Source organism: Clinocottus analis, unplaced genomic scaffold, assembly GCF_023055335.1.
Source record: "Clinocottus analis isolate CAN_PGR_092001 unplaced genomic scaffold, fCliAna1.0.p SCAF_5, whole genome shotgun sequence".
NCBI lineage: Eukaryota > Metazoa > Chordata > Actinopteri > Perciformes > Cottidae > Clinocottus > Clinocottus analis.
In genome coordinates, this window is record NW_027176207.1 from 22,032,951 (window position 1) to 22,057,430 (window position 24,480).

Consider the following 24,480-nt stretch of genomic DNA (forward strand, 5'->3'; position numbering starts at 1 on the left):
GCCACTAAAGCAAGTAAAAAACATTGGTTGGACCTTTCCAGTCCTCAGCCAACCAGGGGGACATTAGTATTAAATATTAAGGCTTCCTCTGCGCGCTCAGCCAATCAGCGCGCAAGGAGGGAAACACACACACACACACACACACACACACACACACACACACACACACACACACACACACACACACACACACACACACACACACACACACGCCAATGCAGCCCGCTGTAAGAAGTGCACCGACATGAGGAGGCTTTTCTTTCTTTTCTTTTTTCTTCTCGTGTCTTATTGAGTGTTAAAACAATAATAATGTGATCACAATAAACCTGAGAGTGTGTCGCACTCAGTGTGTGTTTTGTGTTTGTGTCGTTTGGTTTTTGTTGTATTTATTTATGTTGGATCTTGAGTCTGCAGCTCACGTGTTATAACCTCCTTGTTAAAGCATAAATACTTGATGTGTCTCATAAATTCAACGTTATTATTTTTTATTTTTTAAATGTATTTTTTTTGTCGTAATTCTGTTTTTTTTTATGGAATAAAAAAAAAAGACTTCCAGCTCGCTGCGTCCGCCCGAATGGAGCCGCCAACACGGAGACTTTTTGCAGCGTAGAAAACAAACGCCCCCCCAACACACACACACACACACACACACACACACACACACACACACACACACACACACACACACACACACACCTAAACTAAACCCCTCGCTGGAAAACACACCGCGCGCGCGCCCTAAATCCCCGCCGCTCCTCATATTTACTCCTCCGACTCAAACATTTCCTCCTTCGCGGAGTCCAAACTGTTTACAGCGCGCAGGAAAATAAACACGAGGAGATCCGGAGGGCGCGCGGCCCGGACACGCGGAGGTGAAGCGCGTGCGTGTGTGTGTGTGTGTGTGTGTGTGTGTGTGTGTGTGTGTGTGTGTGTGTGTGTGTGTGTGTGTGTGTGTGTGTGTGTGTGTGTCACGCTGATCGGCTCTTCTCTTCCTCCAGGAGCCGCGGCGGCTCCGTGCGTAAAGATGCGCGTAAAGACGCGCGCGGGGCTCCTGGAGGAGAACTTCCCTCTGAAGGAGAGAAGGAGAGAAGGAAAGAAGGAGAGAAGGAGAGAAAGAGGCCGCGCGAGGACACTTTCAAAAGGAAACTAAACACCAACATGTTGCAGTTTTATTCCTGATGTTTATGAAAACATTTCATAATATTTATAACTGAAGGAAGAAATATTTATTTTATATTTACAGATTTATTTCACTTTTCCTTTTATGGATAAACATGTTGCCACATGTGGAATACTTCCGTCTGCTACAGCGAGTACTACTGGTAGTACCACAGGAAGAAGTACTGCAGAGTACTCCCTCGTGTACTTGTACTTCACACTGATCTTTATTCTCTTTCATCTTCACTTCTTTCACTAAAAGGCTTCATGACGCATCTTCACGTCACGTGTTTTCATTTGTTTCCTGTTTTTTTCTGCAGTGAAACTAAATTATTAATTATTAAATAATCTTTAAAAGTTTAAACTCAAAAACATATTTAATATTAACCGAATAAATAAATCAATTGTGAATCATTTAAATAACTGGAGTCTGAATAAAAGACCTCAGTATTTCTCAGTATTTGTAATAATACTATCATAGTACTATCAGTGCTGCTGCCAGTACATAGTACATAATATACTAGTACACCATATAGTACTAGTACACAATAAAACACCTTTCCTCTTCGTTATGAATCATGTTTTCAAAGACATATCAGAATACTACAATTAGTAATAATTGATACTAGTATTAGTACACTGAAGTGATATTTAACCACGTGACCACGTGACTGTAAACACGTGACGTAAATAAATAAAAACCTTAAAATGTCTCACAACTATTTTTGTGTTATGATAAAAGTTAAAAGAAACACAAGAATTATATTCAGCTTCTACTGCAGCTATACTGATACTACTACTAGTACTACTGAATACTACTACTGAATACTACTGAATACTACTACTGATAAGTACTCAGGTCCTGCTGCTGCGATAATAACGTGTATAAGTACACGATGGTACTACTGTTGTTACTGCTAATAATTATTTATATAATTGTTCTACTTTTAATAAATAAACAAATAAACGAGATTAAAGTTCCAGTCAGAACTCTTTCAGTCCACCTTAAATACCTTCAGACTCTAAACAGCGTTTTAAGCTTTTAAGGTGGTTTGAAGAGCTTTTAAATCACAGAGAACCAAATATATATATATATATATATATATATATATATATATATATATATATATATATATATATATATATATATGTGTGTGTGTGTGTGTGTGTGTGTGTGTGTGTGTGTGTGTGTGTGTGTGTGTGTGTGTGTCGTGCGTGTCGGGCTCTCGCGCGTCACGCGGCTCCGCGCTGCTTCTCGTCAGGATGAGCTGCAGGTCTGCTGACGGATGAAACATATGAAACATATGAAACATATAAAAACATATAAATATGAAATAAGTGTAATAATGAGACGGGAGGGGGCGGGGCCATAAGAGTGTCCTTTAAGGCTTCTTCCAGCTGGAGATGAAACATCAGCAGTTTGTGAGTTCATGAGAGCGGGTTGAAGCTGCAGGAGGAAACATCTTCATTTATTTATTTATTTATTGTTTTTTCATACAATATTTATTCACACGCCTTGTTGTCCTCGTGGTGTTTTAATGGGAGTTTAGTGAATAATATCTAATGAAGTTATTGTGTTTTGTTATGAGTCTGAGCACTGGAATAAAGGCATAAACAATAATAATCCCCGTGAGGACTCAACAGACTGTTGAGGCTGTTTGTGGAAACAACAGGATGTTTTTATTTGTCAAACTCATCTCAACGTTTAAGGAATAATAAATAATAACACAAACGTTTCGGTCGCGTTTTATTGCGTCCTGAGTTCATTTTGAGGACTAATGTCAAAGCTTTTATTTTGATAGGGTGGTGTGGTTGTTGTTTGTTTGTCAGCTTCTCTGTTGTTTACTGATCTAAACACACTGATTGTTTGTTTGTGTGTTGTTTGTTTAAAGGAGCTGAAGATGTGGAGCGTTGGGGTCTATGTGTGTGTGTGTGTGTGTGTGTGTGTGTGTGTGTGTGTGTGTGTGTGTGTGTGTGTGTGTGTGTGTGTGGACTCTGCAGCATCCAAACAGGACTGAGGAGGAGGAGGAGGAGGAGGAGGAGGAGGAGGAGGAGGAGGAGGAGGAGGAGGAGGTGCCGCCTCTGAGAGGAATCCTCCTGAAATAAAATCAGGTGTTTCGTGGTCTCACCTGCAGCTTCATCGTTTCCGGTTTCAACCTTTCAAACTAAAAGCAGAAGATGGTTTTAGGCCTCCAGACTCACAGACCATCAGACTCATTTAAAAACCTCCATTTTAAACATTAAGGACTTAAAATCACAGCGTGACGCGTGAGGAGAGGCGGAGCTTTCTGATTGGTCAACGACAGAAACCTGGAAATGAAAGTCAGAGTTCAGACACGTTGACCAATGGAGCTCCATGACTTTAAACCAAATTTACATAACTTTTCACCAAATTTACATGATTTTCCCTTAAATTTCCATAACTTTTTCCTACATTTTCATAACTTTTCACCAAATTTTCATGATTTTTAACCAATTCTCATGATTTTAAACCAAACGTTCATGAGCAAACATTGTGTGAAATGTGTGTGTGAACAGTAAAAAGTGATAAAATGTAGTATTTAAACTAACAATGAGGATTCAAAGCATACAGTAAACCTTAAATGACTCAAATGAATGAGAGACAATAGTTTGATTAAAAGAATAAACATTCATATAGATGCCTGTATGGATGTTGCTGATATGTTGAAACTCTTTCTTTTAAAAGCAGATTCATTATTTAAACTAAACGAACACATGAATATAACACGTTTACACCACTTTTACACAACTTTGGGGATTTAAAGGACTTTTCCTCCGTATGAACCCTGAAAGTTCATTTGATTTATTTACTTCTCTAATCGCACAAAACGTGACATCAAGCCGAACACCAAACCAGCCTCTGTTCACAGAGCAGCAGGTTGTTTTTTAAATAAAGTTTTGTCTTTTCAAGTGATGAAGGAGCAGAACAGCTGTGATCATGAGTCACTGCTTTAGCGACGTTACGGCCTCCAGATGTTCCAGACCACGTCTCCATCGCCGACAAAGTCAATTTACACTTTGTGTGATTAAATCATTGTGAAATATTTGTTATATTGATATATATATATATATATATATATATATATATATATATATATATATATATATATATATATATATATATATATATATATGAGAGAGGGATTTAAAATTCAATCAGCGAGGAAGAAACATGGAGGTGACCTTTGACCTCCGTCATAATTAACATCTTTATCGTGGAGAGAAACAGATTTTCGTTCCATTTTCATGTTTCTGAAACATCTGTTTTCATTCAAAAGTCTTCCAAAAGGTTTCGAGTTCTGAAATGTTTGATCCAGATGTTCAACATCTGCTGTTTTTCTGCACTCAAACAGAACCGCAGAACCACGTTCCGTTCAATCAATAAAGCTGATCGGTGTAGAAGCACTAAGGGGTTCTAGGCGTTCTGTAAGGGGTATTTGAGGGTTCTTTAGTTGGTCTTGAGGGGTTTGTTCAAATCACATTTTATGTTATTAAGGGGTTCCAGCTGTCCTTAATGGGTTCTTTACGTTCCTCAGGAGGTAACACTGGTTCTTGATTGGTTCGTAGTCGGTTCTGGTGGATTTAAGGGTACCTTTAAGGGTGCTATGGGCAATTAAGGGGATTCCGTTATTGCCTTCAATGGTTCTAGAAAGTGCTTCTTGGTTTTTGGGGGTTCTTGAGAATGTTCCACAAAGGTTACTTTAAGTTTCCTTAAAAACGGTTTTAGGAGGCCTTTGAGTTGTGAAAGGAGTTCTTAAGGGGATTCAAGGGTTGAGGGTGTTTCAGGGTTCCTTAAAAAGGGAAATCTAGCAGCAGTTTCTTTGGGTTCTGACGTATGAGAATACGTTGTGGCATCTCAAAGAGATTCTGTGGTTCTTAAACATGTTATGGAAGCCATTAAGGAGTCCCTTAGGTGTGTAAGGGGATTGGAGAGGGGAGTTTTTAAGAGGTTTTTAAACAATTTTAAGGTATTCCTTAGATTTTTAAGAGGGCTGCAGACTAAAGTGTGGAGCTCATAAGTGGGTTCTAAACAGTCTTAAGTTGTTCCTCGGGTTTTTAAGAGGGCTGCAGATGAAGTGGAGTTTTTAAGGGGGTTCTGAAAGTCCTTAAGGGGTTTCAGCAGTACACAAAAAGTGAGAATATGGTTCCAAAAATCCTGCGTAGGTTTCAAGGGTTTTAAGGACGTTCAATGTCATTAAGGAGATTAAGGGGTTTTGTGTTGGTTCTCAAGGAGCAGTTTAAGGTCTTCCAGAGGATTTAATGTGGTATTCAAAGCGTTCATAGGAGGTTCCAGGAGTTCTTAAGGGGCTTTGGTGGCTCATTAAGGGAAATATTTGGGGTTCCAGCAGTCTTAAAAGGCGGTCATAGGTTCTTAAGCGCTTTACTGGTCCTTAAGGTTATATTATTATTATCATTGGTATTATTACTATTATTGGTTTCATAATTATTAGTTATTATTACAATATTGTTGTTGGTATTCTTACATTATTGTTATTATCACCAATATTGTTGGTATGGCTTATTATGACTGTTATAATTGTGTTATTATTATTGTTATCACTACTGTTGTAATACTATCATCATCATGTTTATCATCAGCTTTAAGGGAAGTTAAATAAATCAGAGGGATGAACAGAAAGAGAGGAGAGGACAGAGGGCGCCCCCCGGCGGCGGAAACAGGAACTACGTCATAAATATTGTTCACTTTCAGTCTGATCGATTTATTAACGTTTGATCTTCGATCGGCGGTTCTTTCTATTGATCTGTGTTTTCATTTCTAGTCGATCTGGAGGAACAAAAACATTAAAACTTGACTGAAGAATAATTTAAAAAAACTTCAGCTATTCAAAAAACGTTCAACTTTTAAAACGTCTTTTTATTAAATAAATGTTTCAAAGTCAATTTATTAATGTGATATTAGTAAAGAGGGAATTAAATAAACGTGTGTGACTAAAAACGAGTTGAAAACAGATCAAAGTGGTTGACTTTTCTTCTTTAAATACCATCTTTTTATATAAACGACTTAAATATGAAAGTTTATTCAAACTAAAAGCATCAGAAACAAAACCGTAAACCAAATAAAACAATGTGTATTTTTTATTTAAAATTTTAAAAAATCAATAAAATAATCACTTCATATTCACAGTGCCGTGTCCTCTGTGACGTCATCCTCCACGTCGAGAACAAACTGCTTTTTATAAAACATTCACATTTAAATATAATATATCGACAGTAAACATCAGAAACATCATTTTAAAGACAGTTTTTCATCTCGTGGTGGTTAAAGGTTTTTTTCTTCTTCATTTGTCTGAATCAAAAAACACAACTTCCCATTTTTAACGTTCAATTTGCAAAATAGTTTTTCTCTTTTTTTGTCGTTTTATTATATTTTATTTCATGCAACCAAATGAATATGAAGAAATGCAGCAGCATGAAAACACGCTTCCTCAAATCCAAAGTCTTCCTCTCCTGCAGCTCCTCGGTCCAGAGCAGCGCTGGGAACATGGAACTGGTTGAACTGGTTTCTCTAACGAGCAGACAGGTTCGTGTCTGACCCCCCGCTGCTTCCGGCTCTGGCTCCGTGAGCTGAATGCTGAGGGAGGAATCAGACGGAGGCCTGGAGGGACAAAAAGATGTCCCACACAAACGAGACTCACCGGAAACAGTGAAGCTGATAGTCACGCGCTGTGAGCAGCTCACAGTCAGAGACGATGAGGAATTAAAGACGTAAAGACGTTTAATTTCACCTTTAATTTGCCCTTAAATGTGCAGTCCACGACTTTAACAGTCCGAGGTCATTTAAGACTTTATTTCTTATATTATTGCAGAAAAAAACGCCATAAAGTCATTAATTTATTAAAAAAACAAACGTTTGAGAGCCTTTAAAGTGTCCAGTAAACTTGATGCTTAAGTATTGATATTCAGAGTATTTTAACTGTGTTTTATTATTTCACTGTCAGGGTTTAAATTGTATTTTTTGTCATTATTTTAATATAAAGGTGATTTTTACCTTTAACAAAATCAATAATATTACACTTTGAAATAAAATTTAAACACATATTATTGCAATAATATAAATTATATTAAGGTAATGTCATAATTGTAATTCAATATATAATTATTAAAGGTATTGTGATTAGTTTATATTTTTTAAATAGTTGTTTCACGTGTAAAAGTACCAAACGTTGATGTTGAAGTTGTGGAATTGATTTTTAAATGATTTCAATCAACAAAATCCTCCAGCTGAGAAAACCTGAACCGACGCGAGAAACGTCCTCAGATGATGAAATGAAGAGCGAGAGAAGAGGAGGAGGAAGAGGAGGAGGAAGAGGAGGAGGAAGAGGAGGAGGAAGCAGACAAAGCAGGAATCGTTACTCGTGTTGGCGCCGCGGGGTTAACGGTTCAATCGATGTCGACGAGCCGGAAAATAAACTCCTGAACCGGGCGATCTGCCGGCTGGAGCCCGCGGACTGAACGCGGAGCTCCGGAGAAACCCGAGAGCGGCCGATTAGTGCGCCGACAGCGACACCGCGCGGCGGCGGCGGGAACGACACGTTAACTGGATGTACAGTAGTACTAGATACAGTACTACTAGTCAGAGAAGTGTTTTAAAGTAGTACGACTACTACTGTTTTAAAGTAGTAGTACTACTGCTGTTAAAGTAGGAGTACTACTGCTACTACTACACGGTTGCATACTATGTTAAAGTACAAGTACTAATGCAACTAATACAAGTTTGAATACTATGTTCGAGTACCAGTACTTCATGGTTAAATACTATGTAAGATTACAAATAGTACTACTACCACTGCTACTACTACATAGGTAAATATTATGTTAGAGTAGAAGTACTACTACACGGTTAAATACTATGTTAGAGTAATAGTAGTACTAAGACACTGTTAAATGCTATGATAGAGATATAGAGAACTACTACTACTAGTACTGCAAGACTAAATACTATATTAGAATACAAGTACAAGTACTACTATTACCACGGCATGGTTAAATATTATGTTAAAGTGCAAGTTCTACGACTACACTGTAAAATAATATATATATACATATATATATATATACACATATATATATATACATATATATATATACCCATATATATACATATACATACATATATATATATACACATACATATATATATATATATATACACATACCTATATATATATATATAGATATATCTATATATATGTATTTATATATATATATATATACACATATATAAATAATTGTATCAATAAACCGATGGGTTATTGATGACACCACAAGCTCAGATCTCTGAGAGGAAGTCAAATAAAGCAGGAAGTCAACGAGGAAACGTGGAAATATTTAATCAAAAACATTCAGTGCAGTTAAATCCAGTTAATGAGTTTTCTTCTTCTTCCTCCTCAGAGCTCCGGTAATCAATACAACGATCAGCAGTTAATACATAATGACGAAGAGCGTCCTGATCAATGACGACGTCACACGCTCACGATTCATTAACGTCTCAATGACTTTTGCTCAATCGCTTCAATCGGCTTTAATTTCCCCCCAAAATCCTAAATGAAGTCGTTTGAACCCCCGTTGGGACTCTTCATCGTTACCTGATCGACTTATTGATCGGGCTGAATGGAGTCTGAAGATGTTTGGATACGTTGCTCATTAATAAATAAACAAAGAGTTTGTTTTCATGAAACCAAAAAGTTCAGTTCTGTTGACGCTTCAGGAAACATTTTAATGCAGCTTTAACACATGAAGCATAGACTTCTATACAACCAGAGGAGTCGCCCCCTGGTGGTCAGGAGAGAGAATGCAGCTTTATTACATGAAGCATAGACTTCTATACAACCAGTGGAGTCGCCCCCTGGTGGTCAGGAGAGAGAATGCAGCTTTATTACATGAAGCATAGACTTCTATACAACCAGTGGAGTCGCCTTACTTATTTTACTTTCTTGTTGTAATTTTCAAGTATTTTATAATTTAAATTTGAGTATTTTATTTTGATAAGTTCTCTAGGAATAAAGTTTATGATAATAAAATGAGCTAATGATCAATAGAAGGTTCTGCGTTCTCAGGAAGAACCGGTTCTACATTTTCTGCGAGGCACTTAAATAAAAAGCACTTTGTCGTTGACATTATTTTCATCCGTTTTATACTCATGTGTTGCTATTTAAAAAAGATGAATGCACCATTTGGCCTCCCAGATATAAAAGGAAAATGGCCGCCGGTCAGTGAAGCTTCACTTCTTAATAAAAAACTTCCTGAAGACGTTCCTCCTGGACTTGCTGCTGCTGTCTTCTGGTAGCTGTGGGGTCACAGTGGGAGGGTCCTGGGGGCGGGGCGTTGGAGGAGGAGCCCCTGAAGGGGGCGGGGCCTCAGCACCTGAAATGACAGTTTCATAGACGCTCACCGGAGAACTGGTGAGTGAACAACGTACTAATAAAGCTAGCGTGCTGCGTCGTCTCACCGGCGGTCGGAGCCCCCCCAGCCCCGGGGTAGCGGTGCCTGTTGTAGTAGGTGTGGGGGGGTTTGGGAGGAGGCGGCCCCTCGGTGGACGACTGCCTCTCCAGGCTCTCGGCTCTGCCGGCGGGGGCCGAATCCTCCGGAGCCTCGGCCAACTTCTCCAAACTCACGTTGACCGACGACGCTTTCCTGAACAGAAAACAAGCTAACGGTTTAGCTCCAGAGCTAACGTGGCCCAACCGACGCCACGAAGTAACAAGAAACCACAATCAATACTTCTACACGGCACTGGTGTCGACCTGTCAATCACCTTGTAGCCCCGCCCCCCTGCTTTATGGTCTGTTTGACATAAACTCATGTTTACAATGTTTACTTAGGTCGTGAACTATAGACTTCTATACAACCAGAGGAGTCGCCCCCTGGTGGCCAGGAGAGAGAACGCAGCTTTAACACATGAAGCATAGACTTCTATACAACCAGAGGAGTCGCCCCTGGTGGTCAGGAGAGAGAATGCAGCTTTAACACATGAAGCATAGACTTCTATACAACCAGAGGAGTCGCCCCTGGTGGTCAGGAGAGAGAATGCAGCTTTAACACATGAAGCATAGACTTCTATACAACCAGAGGAGTCGCCCCCTGGTGGTCAGGAGAGAGAATGCAGCTCTAACACACTTCAGTAGCCGGGCTGTATGTGAACAGGAACATTAGTGGACTATTTATTTTTCTCAACCACGTAAACAGCTTTTTTGGAACCCTGAACAGAATATTTAAGAACACTAAAAGCTTTTTTTATTCCCCTACAGCTGTTAAATAAACATAACTCATAACACAGACTCCGTTCCCTGAATGTGTTTCGTCTCCGCGCTGCAAACTCCACCAGACGACAGCTGAATGGACCGGCGGCCGCGTCCTGCGTGTTTTCCACCATTGTGTTTCCCGCTGGATGTAATTCAGCTTGTCAAAGTATCTCATTAAAATGAAGGGCGGCGGGTTCCTTCCTCTTCTGGCCTCTCGCCCACCTGAGCGCCGCCCGCCGGCCCCACAGAGCCCAGCGGGACCAGGTGAGACGCGAGAGTCAAATTACCTCCACGCAGTGTGAAGGAAAACCACTTCAGCCCCGAAGCTCCATCAAACGCTTTCAGCGGCTGAGTGACGGACAGACGGACGTCCGGTTTGACTCCACCCCCCTCCCCCCTCCCACCTCCACCCAAAAGAGTCACGCAACGCTTTTGTGTCCGCGCTCATTTCTAAAAAGTCTGTAAAAAAATCAATCAAAGCAGGAATCAAACCGACAGCCAGGACACAATATTGATGACTCACGCCTCAGCACTCGCACTCCGAGGCCGTCAGGTACTTTTCCTTTGATCGGGTATTTAATTAAACGTCATTCTGAGGGGTTTCAGGACGTATTTAAAGTAGTTCCCGCACAGCTGTGGATGGTGTGACGACATCTCTAACAGAGACAAACTCTATTTTAAAGACTTTGGAAACCGTGCGCAAAAATCCCCACACGCCAATTTTAAGTCCCAGCATGCCCCATTGATTCATCTTTTGGCATAAAATACCTAATTTTTCCATTTTTGAAGCGAACGACACAGGTTTTTGACTGAAACTCCTTCCTAACACCTAACACAAGGAAACTCCTTCCTAACAGCGCAAGACTTTGTTTTATACACACCTGTAAAGTTACGTAACTCTTTCTTAAAGGATTGTGACGCCAGAATCTTGAAAAATATATAAACCCCTGCTGAGTCTGTGTGTGAGTGTGTGTGTGTATGTGTGAGAGTCTGTGTGTGTGTGTGTGTGTGTGTGTGTGTGTGGTTACCCCGAGTCGTCGGAGTCGCTGCTGGTAGATTCAGAGCAGTTTTGGAGCTTCTTCACCCAAAGCAGCTGCAATTCTCGGCTGGACGCTGAAAACAGGTACTGACTGCCGTCCTCCAGTCTGACAGACACACACACACACACACACACACACACACACACACATATATATGTAAGTATATCTATATGTGGGCCTCTTGAGGTCGAGTGAACTCAGAGGAGGTGAAAGCTTCTCACATGAGTCTGAAGGTGTTCTCCTTCCTCCTGTAGGAGGCGCTCTCTCTGCAGGTAGCTCCGCTCACGCTGACCGGCGGCCACCTGGAGGACTTCTGCGGAACACAACACTGCGCTTCAGCGATGACGTCATGAAAAAAAAGGGGGCGGTTCCTCTACGTTGAGCCGCCATAAAGATTCAGAATCTCTTGAATGAAACGATGATGATGAAGACGATGTTCTGCTTTAAGGTGAAGAGATGAAGAGTGGGCGGTACCTTGTCGGCGGCCTCCCGGTCCTTGAACAGGCCGAGCGTCTCTCCCTGCAGGACGGCCAACACCTCCTCCCAGTGCTCCAGACCCTGCGAGCAGCAGCCAATCACACGACACGCGACACACCCGTCAGCCAATCACACGCCGGACACAGAGCTTTTAGTGTGAATGAAGGATAATAATGTGAATGAAGGATAATAAAGAGCCCGTTAAGCGTGTGAAACAGAAGTTTAACGGCTCATAATTATCCTGTCAGTAAAACTTTATAGATATAAAATTATACTGTTATTTTGCCACCTTTCTTTGTTTCAAGTTATCGTTTCAAGTAATAGTTTGTTCTTGTTGTTGTTTACATTTCTTATACTCTAAGAAAGTACTACTGTTTTTAGATGTACTACTTGTTGCTCTCACCTTGTTCCCTCCTTGTTTCAGTTTGATCTCCAGAGTCCCCTCCATCCTGATTGGCTGTTCGGACGTCACCTGACAACAATCACAGAGAGCGGCGACCAATCAGCTTCAAGTAACTAGAGAGGTCAAGAGAGAGAGGGAGAGATGGAGAGATGAAGAGAGAGACACTCTACCTCTCTGTGGACGTCGTTGTCTTCCTCCTCCACGTCCTCTAACTTCCTGGTTCTCTGCAGAGACGCAGGAGGAGCGAGGTCAGCTGACGGCGTCTCCTCCTCTGTGATTGGTGCAGCAGCCTCGGGGTCAGGTGGAGGAGCCGGCTCGTCGTGGAGCTCGGGCCTCGCTGCAGGCGGAGGAGATTCGGGGGGAGAAGAAGGTCTTTCTGCGACCGGAGGAGGAGGAGGAGGAGGAGGAAGATGAGGAGGCGCCGGCGGCTCAGTGGGCGGAGCCGAGTGAGGCGGCGCAGCGGGTGGGGAGGAGATCCCGGGCTTTGGAGCCAGAGGAGGTTTGGATTCGGGACGCCGGTCTTCTTTCTCAGGGGAGGAAGACGAGGCGGATGAGGGAGGAGGAGACGGAGGACGCTCCGGAGAGGAGGAGTCCGGCGACGCTCTGAGGGGAGCGCCGAGTGTCGGGCTGGAGCCGGGGCTAGCAGCAGGAGGAGCGTCGGCGTCCTCCTCCTCCTCATCCTCGTCCTCCTCCTCCTCCTCCTCCTCGTCCTCCTCCTCCTCCTCCTTCTCCTCCTTCTCCTCCTCCTCCTCTTCCCATTTCTCCCTGCCGGTACCGACGTGTCTCCTGGAGAGGAGGTGGAGCGTCGGGCTCGTAGAGGTCGTGACGCTGCTTTTCCCGACGGGCGATCTGAGGTCTCTGTCCGTCCTCCGGCCGCCGCTGAGTCGATGGACGACGTCTCTAGAGGAGGAAGAGGAGGAGGAGACGGTGGAGGAAGACGAGGAGGAGACGGTGGAGGAGGAGGAGACGGCGGCGGTCTTTGGATCCGCCGGTTTGCTCCTCAGAGACAAAACTCTGGCTGGAGGTTTTCTGTCCTGGAGGTCAGAGCTTCCATTGAGTCTCTTCTCCCTCTGAGGAAAAAAAACAAACATCAGAGAGCAAATGACAAAAGACAAAAGACGCTCGTCGTCTCCTGAGAGTTAATAACGGACTTTACCTGCGTCTTCTTTTTCTGCAGCGCGATGAAGCGGTCGCTCTGGGCCTGGATCATGGCCTCCAGGTCCTCCTGCCTCTTCAGGAGCTCCATCACGTCCAACACCGAGTCCTGGAGGACCAGGAAGAACCACACATGAAGCACAGACTTCTATACAACCACAGGAGCCCGACTTCCTGTTTCCTCTTGACCCTTCTGGCCGCTCCTCACCCCGAAGTCCTCGGCCGTCAGCGAGCTCTCGTAGGAGCTCAGCCAGCGCTCCGCCTGCTCCAGCTCCCTCTGCAGGAGGGAGATCTCCAGCTCCTCCTCGTACCGGAGCCTGGTCTCCTCCCAGACCTTCTCCACCCGCACCTCCAGCTCCTCCAGCTCCGCCACGCGCTCCTCCACCTGAGGACAGGTGAGGTGAGGCAGGTGAGACGGTACTCGCAGGGCTCATACACTTCTTGACCAATGGATTTCCACGACTTTTCCATGACTTAAAACTAATTTTTCATGAATTTTAACCAAATTTCCATGACTTTTAAGAAAAAATGTATGACTTTCAACCACATTTTTATGACTTTTGACCAAATTTCCATGACTTTAAAACATATTTCCATGACTTTAAACAAAATTTCCATGACTTTAAACCATATTTCCATGACTTTAAACTAAATTTCAATGACTTTAAACCATATTTCCATGACTTTAAACCAATTGCCCATGAGCAAACATTGTGTGAAATGTGTGTGTAGACAGTAGAAAGTGATAAAATGTAGTATTTAAACTAACAATGAGGATTCAAAGCATACAGTAAACCTTAAATGACTCAAATGAATGAGAGACAATAGTTTGATTAAAAGAATAAACATTTATATAGATGCCTGTATGTATGCTGCTGATATTTTGAAACTCTTACAGGTTTTTTACAGAACTTTGGGGGATTTTTCCAGGCCTGGAAATAACCATTTTAAACTTCCAGGTGTCCCATGAGCGTATGAACCCTTCACTCGTGTGAACGTGTGATCCTCCTCACCTCCTTGGACATGAAGTCTCCTCCCTCCTCCACCAGCCGCCTCCCTTCCTCTTTGGCGGCCTGTGATTTTCCGAGCTGCCGGTCCATCTGGACGCGGTACTCCTCGTGCTTCTTCAGGAGCTGCTCCAGGTCGCCTCCCTCCGCGCTCGCCGCCTCCCCTCGCACCAGAGACAGCGTCTCCCTCAGCCAGGCCCTGAGGAGCAAGACGGACGCTTTCGTTCTGCTTGAACTGATCTTTCCTCCATCCTAGTCCTCGGCTGCACGACGGGAATGTTAGCGGCCGCTAAGGCGCCAGCTAACGGGGATCCAGTAAATAAACACGGGGACGTCTGCGGAGGGCTTTTATTTTGATGGGGAAATGCAAAGAACAAAAAATATGTGCGTACTTGTCGATTGTTGAATAAAAAATGAAAAAGTGTTTTTTTTTACTTTCACTTAGCTGACGCTTTAAAACAAAGCAACTTACATAATCAAAAGTTTAAAGGAAACATGAAGTATTGTGTGTGAAGTGTTTTTTGACCAGTTCTGGAAGAAGTACTCTCATCTTTTACTGCTGTAAAAGCAGTAATACTACTACTGTGTTCCATTTCTTATGTAAAAAGTACTTTGAGTACAAAAAGAAAGAGATTTAAAAAACTTTTTTTTAATGTTTTTTGACAGTATTTTGTGAAACAAAGAGATCAATAAAGTAAAACCATCTGACTCTAATATGTTGAAACTAATATTACATGAAACTATCTTTGAACCTGCGCATATCACATTAAAAAGAAGTTTCATGGTGATATCTATGAGTTATAGAGATATCATCATGAATCCAGACGTTTTGTGTGTTTGTGTTTTTTATGCAGCACCTACATGAGCTCGGTCCAGTGGGACCAGTACTTCTGCACGTCCTGGACCCGGTCCAGCCTGGCCCGGCGCCGGGAGGCCTTGTCCTGGAGGCCGGCCCAGCAGCCCTCCAGCTCCTCCAGCCTCCGGCTCACCGCCGCCCGCACCGCAGGCTGCCGGCGGCTCAGAGCCCGGCCCTCCTCTCGGCTCCTGCCGGCCTCCTCCGAGATCAGGACCAGGTCCCTCTGACGGGACACAAGGACACAAGGACGTGAGGACACGAGGACGTGAGGACACGAGGACACGGGTTACTCCAGTACAGCCTGAGGTACTTGTACTTCATGCGAGTATTTACAATCTCTGCGCCTTTATTCTTTTCACACAGTTTCAGAAGCAGATCAATCGTATGGAAGCCCATTTCTGCCCCGATAAAAAAAAAGTCATAATTATGAGACAAAAGTCATTAGTTAGCGTGTTTAGACCAGCGAGGGGATGAAGAGACATGTGAAGACAGCGCATGCACACTTACTATCTAATCATTTAGACTTTTTACCTCGTAAGACTTTTTTTTGGCATAATTATGACTTTTTTTTGTCAAAAAAAAGTACGACAAAAAAAACTCATGACAAAAAAAGTTTGACAAATAAAAGTCATGACAAAAAAAGTCATGACAAAAAAAGAAAAAAAAGGTCATGACAAAAAAAGTATGACAAAAAAAAGTCATGAAAAAAAAAGTTTGACAAAAAAAGGTTTGACAAAAAAAATTGTCAAAAAGTCATGACAAAAAAAAGTCATGTCAAAAAAAGAAAAAAAAGGTCATGACAAAAAAAAGTCATGAAAAAAAAAGTATGACAAAAAAAAGTTTGACAAAAAAAAGTCATGACAAAAAAAGAAAAAAAAGGTCATGACAAAAAAAAGTATGACAAAAAAAAGTCATGAAAAAAAAAGAAAAAAAAGGTCATGACAAAAAAAAGTATGACAAAAAAAAAGTCATGAAAAAAAAAGTTTGACAAAAAAAAGTTTGACAAAAAAAGTCATGTCAAAAAAAGAAAAAAAAGGTCATGACAAAAAAAAGTCATGAAAAAAAAAGTTTGACAAAAAAAGTCATGTCAAAAAAAGAAAAAAAAGGTCATGACAAAAAAAAGTCATGAAAAAAAAAGTATGACAAAAAAAAGTTTGACAAAAAAAAGTCATGACAAAAAAAGAAAAAAAAGGTCATGACAAAAAAAAGTATGACAAAAAAAAGTCATGAAAAAAAAAGAAAAAAAAGGTCATGACAAAAAAAAGTATGACAAAAAAAAAGTCATGAAAAAAAAAGTTTGACAAAAAAAAGTTTGACAAAAAAAGTCGTCAAAAAAAAGTAATGAGAAAAAAAAGTATGACAAAAAAAAGTTCGACAAAAAAAAGTCATGAAAAAAAAAAGTTTGACAAAAAAAAGTTTGACAAAAAAAAAGTCATGAAAAAAAAAGTTTGACAAAAAAAAGTTTGACAAAAAAAGTCATGAAAAAAAAAGTTTGACAAAAAAAAGTCATGACAAAAAAAGTCATGTCAAAAAAAAGTAAGACAAACATTAAATTAAAATGAAGCGTTTTGGTAATGAATCCCCCCCCCGTCAAAATAAAAGCCCCTCTGCAGACCTCCAGCGCCTCGTGCTGCCTCAGCAGAGTCTGGATGGAGTGCAGGTCCTGGTCCCGGTCCTGGTCCCGGTCCTCAGCGTCCAGCACCGCCTCCTTCTCGGCCATCCAGCCCTTCAGCTCGTCCACGTCGTGATGGAACTGATGCACCTCTCTCGCCGACTGCAGGTTCTGGAGGCCCGATACCGATTGTCAATCATTGAGGATCCATATTTAATGATGGAGATTTTCTGCTAGCTCTCCGTTAGCGGTGCTGCTAACGTTACCTGTTCTCTGGTCCTGATGCTGCCGTTGAGGTCGTCCCACAGACCGCTGAGGGCGTCGTCCCTCCTCCGGGCGTCGCGGTCCTGCTGCAGGCCTCCGCCCAGCTGCTGCACCGAGGTCAGCCGGCTGCGCCCCAGACCGGACACCTCGGACACCAGAACCTCCAGCTTCTTCTGAAGGACCTGCAGGAGGAAGAGGAGGAGGCTTGAAGATGTACACGGACTCCCTTGAACTGATCTTCCTCTCAGGTTACCTGTGTGACTCACCTCCACATCCTCCAGATCTTGTCCGCAGTCCTTGGACTCCGCCAGGGTCTTCTTGGAGGTCAGCCATGTTTGTAGTTCTTTGGCCTCCCTCTCGAACACGTAGAGGCGCCGCTGGTCGTCCAGAGCGGCGCGGCGGTCGGCGGAGAGTCGGAGGAGAGCCTCAAAGCGTTCGGGGACACCTGGGAGAGACTCGCTCACCAGGTGGCTGAGACGGACACACAGAGGTGGACGTAGTTTTTTTTAATTTACATGTTTAAGACGCCTTGTTTCTCAGAGCTCCTGCTGAGTTAAAGGTGTGTGAAACAGTTTAAACAGGTGTTTTATACAAGTGTTTTAACATAGTGGTCTGGACCTGTTGGGGTGTCCCAGGTGCTGCAGCGAGGCTCCTCTCTCCTGCAGCCGCTCCACCGTCCTCCTCTGGTTCTCCAGCTCCACGTCCACAGAGTCCAGCCTCCTCAGCAGGTTCTCCGTCGCCTCCTCGCTGCGCCCGCAGTCCCGAGACTCCAGACCGGCCCGCTGCTCCTCCGACCACAGCTGCAGCTCAGACACCTGCACACACACACACACACACACACACACACACACACACAGACACACACTCACTCACCAGGGGGCCCACGATATGACATCATCAAGGTATTTAAACGCATCATCATGTGACCTGTTTCTCCGTTAGCGGTGCTGCTAACGTTACTAGCTCCCCTCCTGCTGGTTATAACGCATCACGAGAACGTTATAATTTCCCTTCGGCCAGTGCTCATTTTCACTGAGCAGAGCCTGAACGCATCACAATGTAACTCCATGTGGTTCAGCTCCCTTTTCGCAGCCGTTTGTCTCAACTTTACCAACGTTGCTGACGATTTTTTGTTCACACATTTCCTATTATTTTACTGAATAAAGGCCGACTTTTGTCAGTAAACTTTTTTTTTTAACATTCTGACGGTTAAACTGTGAAATTAATCCGTCATCAGGACACCGTAGGCATCGTAGCTTCTTCCGTTCTCGATCGATATCGACCCCACGAGGCGGGAAAAACCTCCCAAATGAACGCTCCGCTGTTGCCGTTCACCTCGGAGAGGAAGCTGTGGATGCTGAGCGCCTCCTGCAGGAGCTTCCCCTTCCTCTCCGCCTCCACCTGCAGCTCCTGGTGGAGGCGCTTCAGCTCCTCCAGACGCTCCCGGATGTCGTGAGAGGCAAAGTGACGACCTCTGACCTGAAAGGGAGGAAGAGAGAGAGAGTGTGACTCATTGTGTCCTTCATTACGTCACAGACAGAAGACTTTCAGTGGTGAATGACGGCTCCTCACCAGACTATGCCCCGCCTCCTGGACGGCCTGGACCAATGGGGCGCGGCCTGAGATCTCCTGCGTCACAGCCTGGAGGAAGCAAAGCGGGAAAAGTTGAACCTGTAGCTTGTTTCAGGGGCTTTTAAGTGGGAATTTCAGGAAAGAATAATCCGTTTAAAGGAGACCTGGTGTCTGTGGAGCAGCTGCTGGGTGGCGCTCAGCGAGCTCCCCCAGTCTGCGGCGGTGATGGAGGGCAGCCGGTCGCTCAGCCAGGCCACCTCCTCCTCCAGGTCCCTGGAGAACTGGAACAGGACCTGCCAGGCCTCCAGGGTTTCCCTCCGACTCTGCAGGGGCTCCGCCAGACTGTTGTACCTGAACGGAGGCCAAGTTAGAAAGAATAGCTTCAATGATTTACAAAAGGTAATGTCGAACATTTTGCACCAAAAAAGAAAATTACATTATATTTTCTTATATTTTAAATTCAGAAAACTATTTTTTTTTCTTTTTAATATCTATGATTTTAGCCCAAAATTCCTAAAATGATCAAAAACATTAAGATAAGAGATAAGCTTTGAATTTGGTCCAATCAGAAGAAAAGTACTGAACAACAAAGTACATGTTGTACTTTTAACTGTTGTACACCTCAGAGGAACATATTGTACTTTTTACTGTACTACACCTCAGAGGTAACTATTGTAGTTTTTACTCCACTACACCTCAGTGGTATATGTTGTACTTCTGACTGGAGAGGTACCTATAGTATTTTGTACTCTACACATCAGAATACTTCCTCCACTGCTCTTCAGACCTGTTGATGGTGTGAGCCACTCTGGTCTGGATCTCCTCGGCCAGGAAGTTCCCCTGAGAGCTGAAGCTCTTTGCCGTCTCCACCAGACGCTGCGAGGTGATAAAACACAAACGCATGAACCGGCTGCACGCGGCCCCTCAGGAGTCCTCTCAGGCAGGTCGGCGGCGTGCACCTGGATGCGGTCCCGGTGTCCGTCCACCTCCTCCTCCAGGCTCTGCAGAGCCTTCAGCAGCCTGTTGACGGACGGCAGGTCGCTGCCGCAGTCCTCGTTGGTCAGCTCTCGCTCCACCGAGCCCACGCACTGCTCCATGTCGTCCAGCGAGCGCTGGAACTGCAGCGCCTGAACACAGCAACGCACACGGAGCCTGTCGGGGTTGGCCAGCGTCTCGTCTGCACACTTTGTTTTGTTTTTTCACAGCTCATCTCAACATGACTGAATGAATCGAGGCGTTTCAAACAGGAGGTTTGTTTACTTTAGGATCCGGCCTACCTTTAATAAGACACGGCCACCTTCAATAAGACACGCCTACCTTCAATAAGACACGCCTACCTTCAGTAAGACACACCCACCTTCAATAAGACACGCCTACCTTCAATAAGACACGCCTACCTTCAATAAGACACGCCTACCTTCAGTAAGACATGCCCATCTTTAATAAGACACGCCTACTTTCAATAAGACCCGCCTACCTTCTATGTGTGTGTGTGTGAGTGTGCGTGTGTGTGTGTGTGTGTGTGTGTGTGTGAGTGTGTGCGTGTGTGTGTGTGTGTACCTGGTAGGCCTGCTGCAGTCTGGTCTTCTTCTCCTTACAGTTGTGGATCAGAGCGTCCCAGCTGTCCGTCAGCTCTTTGACACGAAGTCCAACCTTCACTTTCGCTGATGGACACTCAGACAGCAGCTTCTCTGCTTCCTACACACACACACACACACACACAGTCATATACAGTATATAAATATTATACATATTATATAACATTATACACTACTGGATGAGCTCACCTCGGTGAGTGTGTCCACTCTGTAGCGGTTAGCGAGGATCTCGACCTCGAAGCTCTGATGTTTCAGCAGTTTGGCCTGAAGGTTGGTTGGTTCCCTCCAGCTCTCATCCAGAGCCACGGCGTTACGCTCGTTCAGCCACACACACACCTGAGGACACACACACACATTTACCAACTAACACAGTAGACTAGTCCAGTAGAGTCCAGTAGAGTCCAGTAGAGTCCAGTACCTGGTAGCTGCTGGATAAGAACTGCTGCAGCTTCAGTGATCCATCCAGGGCTTTGTGACGAGATCTGCTCTGCTGCTGCAGCTGACTCCTCCTACACACACACACACACACACACACACACACACACACACACACACACACACACACACACACACACACACACACACACACACAGACTTAAGTTAAACTCTGTTTCTAAGGAAAACAGATCCAGAGGTGTAATGATGTCATCGCCTCTCGTCACCTGACGGCGAGCGCTCTGCTCTTGACCGCGATGTTGTCGGCGTCGTAGTGTTTCTGTTGGATCATCTTCTGCACCAGTTTCTCCACCTGGTCCAGCTGGTCCACCTGAGCCTCCAGAGCCTCCTCAAACTGAGCCTGCTTCCTCTGCAGAGTCTCCACCTCCGTCACTGAGCTCTGAGGAGGAAGAGGAGGAGGAGGAAGATAAGCTGAGTTGGTGGTTCTTAAATGAGTAGCTGTGTTCTCCGTCACATGAGGGTTCTTACCCCCGAGTCCTGGTTGGAGAGGAAGGCCTCCTTGTTGGAGAACCAGGTCTCACATTGTTCTACAGAGACCAGGAAGACCTGCAGAGACAAGAACCAGCTGATGAGCTGACGGAGCGACGCCATGAGGAAGAGACACAGCGACTTGTCTAATTCATGGTTTAATGAAGCAAAAAATATAATATGAAATACATTAACAAGTTTTAATAATGCTCACTGTCTTAGAATACAATGAGCATTTTAGATTTTTTTAAATTATTTATTTATTTATAATTTGTTATTTTATTATTATTTATTTATTTTTATTTTAAATTTTATTCATTATTATTTATTTATTTAAAATTTTATTTATTATTATTTATTTATTTTTATTTTAAATTTTATTTATTATTATTTATTTATTTTTCTGTAACATAATTTAATAATAAAAGCGTAGACTGACTTTTATTGTGAAGGAGCCAACATGAAACTGCAATACAATTACCTGTAAAAACAGAATTAAATGAAATATACTCTCATGTGTTGCGGTCTTCCCTCACCTGCAGGGTGCGGGCCTGCTCCAGCGTGGTGCTGCGGGTCCTCCAGGATCGGTCCAGCCCGGTTCGGGCCTCCTCCAGCTGCTTCAGGGCCTTCTGGATCTCCGTCTTGGAGCCGTGGCCCGACCGGATCAGACCCTGACCGAAGTCCCGGACGGAGTCGATGCGCTCGGCGCGGGCGTCGATCTCCGTCTGTATCGGATGTACTGCGTTAAAACCCCGGGAAAGTACAAGTACACCACAGTACCACACACACACACACAGTACCAAAGCGGGCCGACGGCGCTCACCTTCCAGTCCTGGTGCTCCAGGATGAGCCGGTCCGCCTCGGCCCTGCTTTTGGGGAGGCCTTTCTCTGCCATCTCGCTGCTCTGCTTGAGGCTCCAGTCCAGCAGGAGGCGCTGGTTGGCTTTGAACAGCTGCAGCTGGTGCGCCTCCTGCAGCTTCTCCTTCCTGAACAAACAGACGCGTCGCGTGAGTCTGCGTCGCACTAACCGGCTGGATCATTACATTCGGGAAAGTAATATATATTTTGCACCTCACCTGACTTTCACCTCCTTTTCCAGAGTCTGCAGAGCTTTCTGGACCTCCTTCTGTTTGCTCTTCAGCTTGTCGCTCATCACCGATGGCGCCTTCAGGTGCTCCGACGCCTCCTTCTCCAAAGCCTGAGGAGAGAGAGAGAGAGGGAGCACGAAGCCGCCTTAACGTCTAGATTTCTTAACCCGATGGCTTCTGGTAAGAAGCTGAAACCAGCCTCGCCGCTGACCTTCGACCTCTTCTGGATGACTCCGGCCTCTCGCTCGGTTTCCTCGTGACGTCTGATCAGGTTCTCCACGCTGTCCACGTCGAAGCCGCAGTCCTGCCCCTGCAGCAGCAGCATCTGCAGAGACACAGGACGGACTTTTCAGCGTTGGGTCGGAGGATCGGACGTGTGGTTTCAACCCTCAGAGCCACGACACCCATCACTTTTGGGGACGTCCTGGAAACAGCTTCAGAGGGTCAAAGGGCGGCTTCACGCGACTGACCTTCCCGTTGGCTCGGTCTCTGACCTCCTCCAGCTCTCGGATGAGGCCGTGGAGCAGCAGCGCCCCCTCCAGCTTCCTCTTGTAATTGTTCAGATCTCCGTGAAACTTGCTCCACCTGAGAAGAGACAAGATTTTTTTGTCTCATTGGGCCCATTGGGGTCATTGAGTCCTCGCCTGAATGTTCTCTGTACTAACCCCTCTCTACCTTTGTTCTGCCGGGCTCACCTGTCGTTGAGCTGCTGTTTCCTCCGGCGGACCGTCGCCAGTTCCTCGGCGCTCTGCCTCTTCTCCAGTCGGGCGGCCAGTCTGTTGATGGCTGTGATGTGGGCGTCGTCCACCGTCACGTCCTGCAGACGCAAATCCTCCAGTCAGTGTATTCACATCTTCAATGCCGTTAAAATTCAATTTTAGACGCACTTATTAAAGAGTAAGGTTCTGCACATTCTCACCCCGTCTCCAGTTCCCCTGAACTCGCCGAGTTTCTTCAGCAGCTGAACTCCGTGTTCATAATCTTTCCCGACATCTCCAACGTTCACCATCACCTCCTGCAACACAGAGGTCAGAGGTGAACTTTATACACTGAAAATACTCTTAAAATATACTGAAGACACAATGTAACCACACACAATGTATACACACATTTTAAACATTGTACACACACTATAAATACACTAAAGACTTTGTAAAAACACTGATAAGACACTAAATACACATTTTAAACAGTCTGAATACACTAAAAAAACACTTTGAATACACTATAAAAAACACTCTGAATACACTATAAAAAACACTCTGAATACACTATAAAAACACTCTGAATACACTATAAAAAACACACTCTGAATACACTATAAATACACTAAAAAAACACTCTGAAACACTATAAAAACACTCTGAATATACAATAAAAACACACTCTGAATGCACTATAAATACACATTGTAAACACACACACACACACACACACACACATATACGCACACACACACACATACACACACACGCCACCTTGTGTCGGATCCAGGCCTCCACCTCCTGGACCTTCTGCAGGAACTCCAGGAAGTCCCTGTTGTCTTCCAGAGCTTTCCCCCGGGAGGCCAGGGCCTTCTTCAGCTCGTCCCAGTGCAGCTGCAGCGCGGCCGCCCTCCTCTTCACCTCCTTGGACCTCTGGTGTCTCAGGGAGACCAGCTCCTGGCCGGCCTGCGCACACACAAGAGAAAGCAACGTGTTCGGAGGTTTCCAAGCAGCCAGAGAAGTCAAAGATATTCTCTCTCCGTGAGAAGCGTCTGGACTCACCAGCAGCACCGAGCCGATGATCTCCCCGTGAGCCAGGATCTCCGCCTCAAACACCTGGTGCTTCTGCAGCAGCTTCATCTTGGCCTGCAGGTCGCTGAGGTCGGCTTTACCGTCCTCCGCCATCTTCTGCATCCGCTCAGACACCCACTCCTCCGCCTGAGGAGGAGGAGAGGACAGAGACCGTCAACACCAACATCGTCTCAGAGAGGAGACAAAGATGCAAAGAGTTTCTACATCTGACTCCACTGAACTCTGAATGCCTCAAACTGCATAAAA

The 24,480-nt window shown here is 44.3% G+C and overlaps 1 protein-coding gene across 1 annotated transcript in view; it reads right to left on the reverse strand.

Annotated features, from left to right (window-relative positions):
- Nucleotides 1-8,514: 8,514 nt before the first annotated feature.
- sptbn5 (spectrin, beta, non-erythrocytic 5) overlaps nucleotides 8,515-24,480 on the reverse strand; it is a 38,946-nt gene continuing 22,980 nt past the window's right edge. Inside the window, exons 46-79 of the mRNA XM_068600186.1 lie at nucleotides 24,205-24,360; nucleotides 23,917-24,108; nucleotides 23,358-23,453; nucleotides 23,134-23,255; nucleotides 22,909-23,023; nucleotides 22,650-22,763; nucleotides 22,427-22,548; nucleotides 22,174-22,336; nucleotides 21,887-22,075; nucleotides 21,351-21,428; nucleotides 21,089-21,261; nucleotides 20,845-20,935; nucleotides 20,616-20,762; nucleotides 20,389-20,526; nucleotides 19,788-19,955; nucleotides 19,616-19,704; nucleotides 18,993-19,179; nucleotides 18,829-18,897; nucleotides 18,592-18,735; nucleotides 17,875-18,071; nucleotides 17,523-17,727; nucleotides 17,259-17,438; nucleotides 16,996-17,163; nucleotides 15,386-15,603; nucleotides 14,531-14,723; nucleotides 13,726-13,902; nucleotides 13,519-13,626; nucleotides 12,533-13,432; nucleotides 12,363-12,431; nucleotides 11,957-12,040; nucleotides 11,704-11,795; nucleotides 11,471-11,587; nucleotides 9,650-9,834; nucleotides 8,515-9,564 (exon numbers count right to left, since the gene is read on the reverse strand). Of these exons, the coding sequence (XP_068456287.1) occupies nucleotides 9,422-9,564; nucleotides 9,650-9,834; nucleotides 11,471-11,587; nucleotides 11,704-11,795; nucleotides 11,957-12,040; nucleotides 12,363-12,431; nucleotides 12,533-13,432; nucleotides 13,519-13,626; nucleotides 13,726-13,902; nucleotides 14,531-14,723; nucleotides 15,386-15,603; nucleotides 16,996-17,163; nucleotides 17,259-17,438; nucleotides 17,523-17,727; nucleotides 17,875-18,071; nucleotides 18,592-18,735; nucleotides 18,829-18,897; nucleotides 18,993-19,179; nucleotides 19,616-19,704; nucleotides 19,788-19,955; nucleotides 20,389-20,526; nucleotides 20,616-20,762; nucleotides 20,845-20,935; nucleotides 21,089-21,261; nucleotides 21,351-21,428; nucleotides 21,887-22,075; nucleotides 22,174-22,336; nucleotides 22,427-22,548; nucleotides 22,650-22,763; nucleotides 22,909-23,023; nucleotides 23,134-23,255; nucleotides 23,358-23,453; nucleotides 23,917-24,108; nucleotides 24,205-24,360 (5,589 nt within the window). The 3' untranslated portion in view covers nucleotides 8,515-9,421. The remainder of the gene's footprint in view (nucleotides 9,565-9,649; nucleotides 9,835-11,470; nucleotides 11,588-11,703; nucleotides 11,796-11,956; nucleotides 12,041-12,362; nucleotides 12,432-12,532; nucleotides 13,433-13,518; nucleotides 13,627-13,725; nucleotides 13,903-14,530; nucleotides 14,724-15,385; nucleotides 15,604-16,995; nucleotides 17,164-17,258; nucleotides 17,439-17,522; nucleotides 17,728-17,874; nucleotides 18,072-18,591; nucleotides 18,736-18,828; nucleotides 18,898-18,992; nucleotides 19,180-19,615; nucleotides 19,705-19,787; nucleotides 19,956-20,388; nucleotides 20,527-20,615; nucleotides 20,763-20,844; nucleotides 20,936-21,088; nucleotides 21,262-21,350; nucleotides 21,429-21,886; nucleotides 22,076-22,173; nucleotides 22,337-22,426; nucleotides 22,549-22,649; nucleotides 22,764-22,908; nucleotides 23,024-23,133; nucleotides 23,256-23,357; nucleotides 23,454-23,916; nucleotides 24,109-24,204; nucleotides 24,361-24,480) is intronic.